General features: G+C 42.2%; 1 protein-coding gene across 1 annotated transcript; it reads right to left on the minus strand.

The window, feature by feature from the left end:
• Positions 1-7608: 7608 nt before the first annotated feature.
• On the minus strand, positions 7609-9202 carry LOC120050594 (SH2 domain-containing protein 1B2-like). The gene is made up of 4 exons (XM_038997185.1): positions 9063-9202; positions 8363-8426; positions 7823-7991; positions 7609-7649 (listed from the first exon to the last, which is right to left on the minus strand). Exons 1-4 carry the CDS (start codon positions 9200-9202, stop codon positions 7609-7611), a joined length of 414 nt encoding a protein of 137 aa, XP_038853113.1.
• Between the last annotated feature and the right edge of the window lie 1260 nt (positions 9203-10462).

A 10462-nucleotide genomic window follows, 5' to 3' on the forward strand; every position in this document is an offset into this window, starting at 1 on the left:
GTCAATTGGAGGTGTACCTGTGGATGTATTTCAAGGCCTACCTTCAAACTCAATGCCTCTTTGCTTGACATCATGGGAAAATCAAAAGAAATCAGGAAATCCTTGTGGACCTCCACAAGTCTGGTTCATCCTTGGGAGCAATTTCCAAATGCCTGAAGGTACCACGTTCATCTGTACAAACAATAGTACGCAAGTATAAACACCATGGGACCACGCACCATGGGACCGTCATACCGCTCAGGAAGGAGACGCGTTCTGTCTCCTAGAGATGAACGTACTTTGGTGCGAAAAGTGCAAATCAATCCCAGAACAACAGCAAAGGACCTTGTGAAGATGCTGGAGGAAACAGGTACAAAAGTATCTATATCCACAGTAAAACGAGTCCTATATCGACATAACCTAAAAGGCCGCTCAGCAAGGAAGAAGCCACTGCTCCAAAACCGCCATAAAAAAAGCAAATGCACATGGGGACAAAGATCGTACTTTTTGTAGAAATGTCCTCTGGTCTGATGAAACAAAAATAGAACTGTTTGGTCATAATGACCATCGTTATGTTTGGAGGAAAAAGGGGGAGGCTTGCAAGCTGAAGAACACCATCCCAAATGTGAAGCACGGGGGTGGCAGCATCATGTTGTGGGGGTGCTTTGCTGCAGGAGGGACTGGTGCACTTCACAAAATAGATGGCATCATGAGGTAGCAAAATTATGTGGATATATTGAAGCAACATCTCAAGACATCAGTCAGGAAGTTAAAGCTTGGTCTTCCAAATGGACAATGACCCCAAGCATACTTCCAAAATTGTGGCAAAATGGCTTAAGGACAACAAAGTCAAGATGCTGGGGTGGCCATCACAAAGCCCTGACATCAATCACATAGAACATTTGTGGGTAGAACTGAAAAAGTGTGTGCGAGCAAGGAGGCCTACAAACCTGACTCAGTTACACCAGCTCTGTCAGGAGGAATGGGCCAAAATTCACCCAACTTATTGTGGGATGCTTGTGGAAGGCTACCCAAAACGTTTGACCCAAGTTAAACAATTTAAAGGCAATGCTACCAAATACTAATTGAGTGTATGTAAACTTCTGACCCACGGGGAATGTGATGAAAGAAATAAAACCTTGAATAAATAATTCTCTATTATTCTGATTTCACATTCTTAAAATAAAGTGGTGATCCTAACTGACCTAAGACAGGGAATTTTTACTAGGATTAAATGTCAGGAATTGTGAAAAACTGAGATTAAATGTATTTGGCTAAGGTGTATGTAATCTTCCGACTTCAACTGTACATTTGCACATCATTTTAGCTATCGATGTGACGTTTGGCGGTACCTAATCAGTCAGTTCTGTACCTGCCTGGCTGAGTGGCAGTGTGGGTGGAATGCGCAAGTTCGCCTGGCAACCAGAGCGCAAAACATGTGAGGAAATAAAACTCGGTAGTAGGCCTGGAAATTAGTTTGCAAAACCAATATATTTTTCTAATATTTTTCATATTAACATATTTTATAATTTTCTGTTCTCCTCTCATTTTAATTCACGCACTTTTCAAGTACCAACTTGACAAAATGTCTGATTTTCAAGGTATTCCAGTACTTGAATTTCAGAGTGTCAAATTCAAGTACTTTAAGCACCTTGTGATTAGATTTGTTGAATGTGCTCCAATCCAGTGACGTTTTATCCCACGGTCTGCATTCCATGGACCTCTTTACCTCATCTATCCCCATTATCTCCCCTTTCTCTTTCCAGGAGTTCAAAGTCATTTCAAAAATGTTTTTGTCCAGTCCTATAAACACCCAAACAGCCTACCCGACCGCTCGGAGGCGTCCGCTGGGTCCTAAAGCACACCCGACCTCGTCTTGTATCAAAAATGCAATTTCAGAATGTGGGGGGGACATGTCCCCAGTGAAAGCTGCGCCCCTGGGTATCATAAAGATGGTTTTTATTTGTGAACTTCTTCTGATAGTCTTTCGTCAAAGTTCTCCATGTTTGTTGTCAGATAGTTGAGTTATTGGCAGATCGCAACCAACTGACAAGTGCATACACCGTCACCTACTGTACTGGAGTGTGATGCCAGTCACAACCAGTCTATATCACTATATTCTCTTAACTAACCCAGAATTTCGGACAAAATAAAACAATTCCCTACAAACTCATCACCTCCACCCAAAATACCACCCAATCCCCATTCCCGTCCAACCTCTCTGACCCTGTCAAACAACCTCTCCCTTTCAATACATGTTCCACTGTTTCCTCTAACATACAGCATTACACATTCCAGTACCATGTTTTCCTATCAATGTCAAAGAGGAAATCCATCCTGTATGCCCTAATCTCAAACTACACAACATAACGTCCTCCCTTCTGTTCCCATTACATACTACTATAACAATGTCTGCCCTTACTACTTTCATCCCATTGTCTCTGCCAGCAATCTAACCCATTTTTCCTAACCCATATTTTAATTTCCCCTCTACCCAACTGTACCTGTATATCCACCATATTATTTTTCACATCTTTTTTTGCTATTATTTCTACTATATTATTTCCATTAACTCCCATATGAGCCGGAAAGGAAGTTTGTCTTTACACAGGATGTACCGACCCCACCTACCGTCAACCAGTCATGTCAATGTGGAACTATATGGAGCTATAAGCCAAGCATCAAGGAGTTCTTCTCCCTAAATTCCCTTTCCCCTTCTTGTCTCACTCACTCAATTGTGTTCTGTAACCCTGAAAACTCGCCATAATGAGCCGTTTCAAACGATAACTCTTTGAGAATAACTGTTCTATACGCGAGACGCGCATCACTTTTCACTTGTTATGTATTTTGACTATAAAATAGGTGTGTCTTTCTTGACTGTGATGAGGGCTTGGAAAATAAGAGCATCTAAATGAACCAAACAAGGCTATGCCTATGCACAGCCACATGCTTCTACAAGCAAGCGCCACTGCTGAGGTTACAGCCTTTTTCAAGATTGTGTTCCACGATATAATATCACCAGTTGATATTACGGTTTCAATAAATCAATCCTAAATGGCACTTGTTTTTTTATTGACTGAATTAACACTGAGTATACACACTGTTCAAAGGCACTTCAATCTTTTGTCTTGCCCATTCACCCTCTGAATGGCACACATACACAATCCATGTCTCACTTGTCTTAAAAATACTTCTTTAACCTGTACCCCCCCTCTTCATCTACACTGATTGAAGTGGATTTAACAAGTGATAACAATGAGGGTTCATATCTTTCATCTGGATTCACCTGGTGAGTCTATGTCATGGAAAGAGAAGGTGTCCTTAATGTTTTGTATACTCAGTGTATATGGAGCAATTTAGCAATAATGTTTTGTTATCTGTAATGGTTATGATAAATTAAGCATTGTTGCACACTGTTGGAATATAGGACTAGATCAAGTGACCAATAATCCAATGTTATTGGTTACATACACCAAATACAACAAGTGTAGACTTTACAGTGAAATGCTTATTTAGGAACCTATTCCCAACAATGCAGAGTTCAAAAGTAAGACAAATATTTGCTAAATAATAAATAAATGCACACATATTTTTGGGGGGCCTTGTGGTCTAAAAATATATATAATTTTTCATTAGTACTCAAAATGTTTCATCTTAATTACTTTGCACCCCTACTTTCAGACAAAGTCAGGCACCCAAGTGTGTGTGTGGTGTGCGTGTGTGTGTGTGTGTGTGTGTGTGTGTGTGTGTGTGTGTGTGTGTGTGTGTGTGTGTGTGTGTGTGTGTGTGTGTGTGTGTGTGTGTGTGTGTGTGTGTGTCGCCATGTCGGAATACCTGTACTTGTGTTCTAGCTAAATAGTAGGCTGATTGGCTTTGTGAAAATATAAATGTGAAATGTCTATAATTAAGTAGGCCTATGCTTTAAATGCTAGGATGTCATAATAATTTCTACTTTTCATCTTGTAAAATTCACTGAAAACTATTGAAGGGAAAAAGCATATTTTCAGATCCATGTGAGTTTGACATCTGATAATTAGATAAGAGGACAATCTGTACTAAAAGAAAGGAATGGCGGGCAACAAGTATGGGTGAGCCTAATATGTTGATATGTGTTGCTTACTGCATACATTTATACTAAACAGTTGGTTCTAAATAGTATGTAGTATGATTAGTACATAGAATGTACTTGTAGTAAGCAAGACCGATCATGGCATGCACAGTTAAGCAGATGTTATAGCAGGTAGGGTGCAGCGAAATGCTTCAATTGCCAGCTCCTCAACATTGCAGTAGAATTTCAAACAAATAGTCAAAACATTTAAGAAATCAAGAAATATCAGAACTAATCCAAATTACAATCCAAATAACACTATAGCAATAATTTAAATTGCAATCTCTGCATATGTCCATGGGATGATGCAATCTCTGCATATGTCCACAAGATATACTATGCATTTCAGACACAGCCAGTGTGTGTGTGTGTGTGTGTGTGTGTGTGGAAACTTTGGTTGGGCAGAATTGTAGAGTCAGTAAACCACAAGCAGCCTTTTGCCTTCTGTTTCTATTCTCAGTACAGCTGTATGTTCAGCCTGACAAGCATCAGGCATTCAAAAACCATTTACAGGAAAACATCTTTATTTAAATGTCATAAACAGTCAAAATCATGTTATCATGAAATTCGATGACATTTGAAGGAAAACAGATCAAAATGTGACGACCAAAGTATGAAAAATGACTGTTGCTTCTACATTGATAAAGTTTGATCATAAAGTTACTGGTCCCCTCCCCCACGTCAAACACTTGGATTCATTATTAAGTGGACAAGGTGACATCACCTTAACTCTCAATTTAATACGTACCGCCTTGTAACCAACATCAGAGAAGGTGTTTTACTGTAGAGTGTCAGCAAATATAATTAAAAGTTTACACTATGCAACTATGGCAAAGATACTTATATGTTTCCCCTTTCATCTGTGTCTGGTGTTAGCTAGTTACTGGCTAGCTAGGTCTTCATCTGTGTCTGGTGTTAGCTAGTTACTGGCTAGCTAGGTCTTCATCTGTGTCTGGTGTTAGCTAGTTACTGGCTAGCTAGGTCTTCAGTCAGCATTGAACCAAAGGGGGGAAGGATCATTCAAAACTCTGACGAAGTTGTCAAGTCAACACATCTGTCAGTGCTGCTGTGAACCGCATCGCAAGAGAAATGCAAATGGTGGATGTATAAATACAAGTTTACATCGGCTTGGCAATTATTACACATACTCATAGTCCATATTGAATTTTGCAGGGCCTTCTGTCCTTTGATTCAGGTAAGGCTGGCTGAAAGTGAAACACACTATCTGCGGCAGGGACCTTGCAGAGAGGTGTGGAAACAGCAGTGTGTCAAAAACAAATGGTGGTGGGTGTGAGTGTGCTTGTGTGTGAAACCCAGACTGAGTATCCCAGTCAAACGTGTGCATGCATGTGCTGTCACCCTGGGCATAGACGTCAATCTATTCCACATTGGTTCATTGAAATGACGTGGAAACAACGTTGATTTAACCAGTGTGTGCCCAGTGGTGTTTGTGTGTACACAGCAAATTATGGAGAGTCATTACAGCATAGTCACTATTATTTGACTCGAAAAGGGTAGCTTTAACTATTTTTTAAATTAAGTGACTGATTGTGACCACTAGAGTCAAAGCTAAACAAAGAATTAATTCGAATAGTGTTCATAAGTATTTCTAGAGTAAATGTGATCCCGCCCACAAATTAGCAGTTTAAATTTAGATTTTGCCGCCATTTATATTTTCTTCCTCGTATTCGACTCAGGCTGACACTGACAGAAGTAGTCTTTGCATTCAGGTAAGTAATATGGTTTTGAAATTCATATTTGGCCTAGGTCAACCATTTAGACTGACGTATCCTTCTTATCATTTATCATTAGCTAGTTCCAAGCCAAATATTCATTATTACCTAGCAATCGATCGCTACAGCCTGTTTTTTTAACCAAGCCAGGCTTGGCGCCATTCTCAAAGCGTCGCTACCATTAGCTAGCTAGCTAATCATTTTAGCTCAGTTTGACAGAATGGACATACAAAGGTAGGTACTTGAAGCGGCTAAATTCCTATTTTTTTATCACCACAGTTGAATAAATCAATAAACATTTGACAATTCGACACCAAATGTTTTGTAATGTTACTCTAACAAATAGCTAACATTAGCTACAAGGGTAACTTAGCTAGCTACAGAAGTTAGCTAATATTACCTAGCTAATAGCTAATATTAGCTAGCATGGCCATTTATAGTAGCTAGCTAACGTTAACGTTCGCAAACTAGAATCACAGACAGAACAATGAGGGTTATACAAATATTTGCTAGAATACTCAAACCAAATTCAGGGTATAGTCTAGTTAAGGTCAGTCATTCATTCTATACACCACTTTGGCCCACGTGAGTGTTGCTTCTTTGGCTAGATAGATGGCTGCTTAGCTAGATGGCTGGATAGCTAGTAACGTTAGCTAGATGGCTACCAAAGCCACACGTCTAAGCTATCTAAAAAGATAACCCAAACCTGCATTCGGTCTGAGAATTCAGTCATGGATGTGTGCCTGCGTAGCTATGATGTCGTTAACTGTGTCAGCAGTCGTTACTTTTATTAGGCGTGTGTGCCTTGTACTAGCTATGGAATCTAGAATGCAGCGAAGCCAAGGAGAGAGCAGGGAATACACAGCACTTTAAAGTTGCAACTCTGTCTAACAAAACACTGCTGTTATTTACATGCTCCTCCTCAATCCGGCTTTGTGTATGTGAAGGTGACCGAGGAGCATTAAAGGTTACACAGTCCCTGCAACTGTTCAACTTTTCTTACAGATTCTAACATGCAGCAGTAACAAATTTGCTTCAGGTGGACAAAAGGTTTGTTTCTTTTTTGTCTGTCTTTATCTAGGCCCAGTATTACAATGCAGAAGATGGGAGTGGCTACTTGGCATGGAGAGTGAAGCACCTGCAAAAGGCGTCTGCAGAGGGAAGACTAAAGTCCCCTCGTAGATCACTAACAGGTGGGTCAGCTGGTTAGCAAACATAACTGTCTTTTATTTGTATGTGTATGGTTCATTCGGTTGAAAGGATTTTATGTATTCAGAATGCCATAGTGACAAAAACATAATCATGAGATGAATGAGCCGTAAATTATATGGGATGTTTCTATAGAGTGTAGAGAAAAATAAACATTGTTATGTCAGGTGTGAATGCCATTACTCCTTACTACCCCAAACCATTATGAATACAACAACTCTACCAGCACTGGGTAATGTGACAGACCCAGCCTACAGAGAGGGGGAAAACCTCACTGTTGGTGGTGGGCCAGTTTAGATCATGGAGAGAGGGGGAAGGATTCACACACTGAGTCACAGACACAGGCCTAGTCCCCAAATCCCCTCTCTGATGTGTCATTGACGTAAACTTCCACTTCAACAAACAGACAAACACTATTCTCTCTGACAACCTCAGTACCCCTGGCACACAGAACAGAAAACAACCCATTGCATCATCACCACTAAGCACAGCCTGATCTGATGGCACCACACCCAGACTCTCACAGGCTAATAGATGATGTCACAGGTCAGGGGTCAGGGTTCAGAGTGTGCTGCTGAATCAGGAGGGCAGGACCTCGACGTAGTCTGATGCATCCACAACTAGACGTGAGAGAGAGAGTAAGAGGACACAAGTGAGAAGGTTATAAAGGATAGTGAACTGTCTGGACGGTATGTCTGAGCAGCTCTGATGAAGGTCTCGGAACACTGAGAGATGGAACTGAAACTAACAGATGGAGAGACAAACTGTTTGTGTGTCGAGGTGTGTTACCTACTCTCATAATCAGGCACCTCTTCGATGATATTGGGGTCAGGAAGTTGAAGCAGAGTCTTTCTCTTGACTAAGTGGCACAGGTGCTGGACCAATCCCTGCCCTCGACACTTATAATGGTGGACCAGCTCCTCTAATGTCTTAAAGAACTTCTCCTCTACACCAGGTGTTGTCTACACACACACACACACACACACACACACACACACACACACACACACACACACACACACACACACACACACACACACACACACACACACACACACACACACACACACACACACACACACACACACACAAACACAGACCATCAGAAACACACAGACACACACTGAGACCATCAGAAACACACACACAGACCATCAGAAACACACAGACACACACACAGACTATCAGAAACACACACACACACAGACCATCAGAAACAAATCAAATTGTATTTGTCACATGCGCTGAATACAACAGGTGTAGACCTTCTCGTGAAATGCTTACTTACAAGCCCTTAACCAACAGTAAATAGAAATAGACACACAGGGTGTACCTGCAGGGTGTAGTTTCCAGTGTTGTTCTGGAGAATCCTGTAGGTATACACCACCTTCTGTCTACTGCAGAAACACAACACACACAGAAGAGGAGGACAGAGAGGGAACTGAATAACTTCTAATTCACTTTTATTTCCTGAGAGGGAACTTCATGTATGGTGATGGGGTGATACACACAAGCATAGCCGTGGGAAGTTGGGGTGTTGAGGGTGCTGAGCACCCCTTGATAAATCACAAAATAATAATTAATATATAAATATTTTTATACATTTAGTTTTTCCCCCACCAAATTAGTGCACTAGCCCTGTATTACTCCTGTATGAGTCATCAGCAGAGCGGGGAGAATTTCCCCCCACCACCCCCAGTTCTTGACTTGGGCAGGAGCTCACTGGAGCTGAGTACCAAATGTTCTACTGCTTGAGCTCCTGTTCCTCTTATAGAATATTAGCTCAAAAGTATTGTGGAGCTCCTGCACCTAAAGATAAACAGTACCGCCATCCAACATGAGTACTGGAACCTATTTCAGTCCAAGTCAAGCACTGGTTCTGACTAGTGTTCCCTAAAGCACCAAACCACCCCACAATATTAAAAGGTAGGATGAATTCTACAAAGCATTTATAAAATACTTGGAGGATGGATTGGTGTACATTCAACTTCCTACATTTCAACAAAAAAAAGAACAAAGAGTGTAATACTTACTAGACACACAGACACATGGCTGCTTGGATAGTTTCGCTGTCTCTGATGAGGTAGGCTCCGTTCTTCCCGTTCTTCCCAAGCCGATCCTCACACTCCAATTTACTGATTGCCCCGTGGTACACCACTAGAGCCGACGCCATGGTAACTACCCCACCGGGGGGTCAACAGGAGGTCAACACCCTGCTTCTTCACTCCTCTCTTCTTGTTGTAGGATGCTTCTTCTCGTCCTTTCTTCTCTTTCTCTCCTCTCCCTCTGTTCTCTCTCTCCTCTCCCCAAACCTCTCTCCTCTTTCCCTCCTCCCACCTGTCCTCTCCTCTCCCTCTGTTCTCTCTCTCCTCACCCCAGACCTCTCTCCTCTTTAACTCCTCTCCACCTGCCCTCTCCTCTCCCTGTGTTCTCTCTCTCCTCACCTCAGAGAGAGGCTAGCATTGGTAAAGTTACTCTCTGATAGATGATCCCTGCGATCAATCAATCAACCAATCCCTCCATTATCTGCATTGAGAGCAGAGACCGACACATAGACAGAGAGCCCACTGCAGCAGTGAGGTGAGCAGACATACAGGCAGAATGTAATTATCTTCAAAGGTTGAATATCTCAAAGACACCTCTCCGGCGACAAGATTACAGGAAATGTGTGTGTGTGTGTGTGATAGAGAGAAAGAGAGAGAGGGTGAGAGAGAGATTGGTGGGTCCTAAACGGATTAGCTATTGAGAGAAAGACAGTGACAAACTTCAAGTCTTCATGTAAAGTGCCTTCAGAAAGTATTCACAGTTAAGACTTCTTCCACATTTTGTTGTGTTACAGCCTGAGTTTAAAATGGATTAAATGTAGATTTTTATTAATTCTTTTGGCCTCCCGGGTGGCGCAGTGGTCTAAGGCACTGCATCGCAGGAGTCGCCCAGAGGTTCTGGGTTCAAGCCCCTGGAACCCATTCTGGGTTCAAGCCCCTGGAACCCATTCTGGGTTCAAGCCAGAGGAGAGAGAGAACAGAGGGAGAGGAGAGAAAGATAAGGAGGAGAAGCAGGGATATCGTTGTCTCATCGCGCACTAGTGACTCCTGTGGCGGGCCGGGCGCAGTGCACGTTGACCAGGTCACTAGGTGTACAGTGTTTCCTCCGACACATTGGTGCGGCTGGCTTCCGGGTTGGATGTGCTTAGTGTCAAAAAGCAGTGCGGTTGTGTTTCGGAGGACGCATGGCTCTCGACCTTCGCCTCTCCCGAGTCCGTACGGGAGTTGCAGCGATGAGACAAGACAGTAACTATTACCAATTGGATAGATGCCACAAAATTGGGGAGAAAAAGGGATAAAATAATAATTTAAAAAAATTGTCACTAAGAGGTGTACTCCTCAACCTCCTGTTGACCCCCCCGGTGGGGTAGTTACCATGGCCTCCCGGG

The sequence above is a fragment of the Salvelinus namaycush genome, chromosome 7 (genome assembly GCF_016432855.1).
Source record: "Salvelinus namaycush isolate Seneca chromosome 7, SaNama_1.0, whole genome shotgun sequence".
In the NCBI taxonomy this organism is placed as follows: Eukaryota; Metazoa; Chordata; class Actinopteri; order Salmoniformes; family Salmonidae; genus Salvelinus; species Salvelinus namaycush.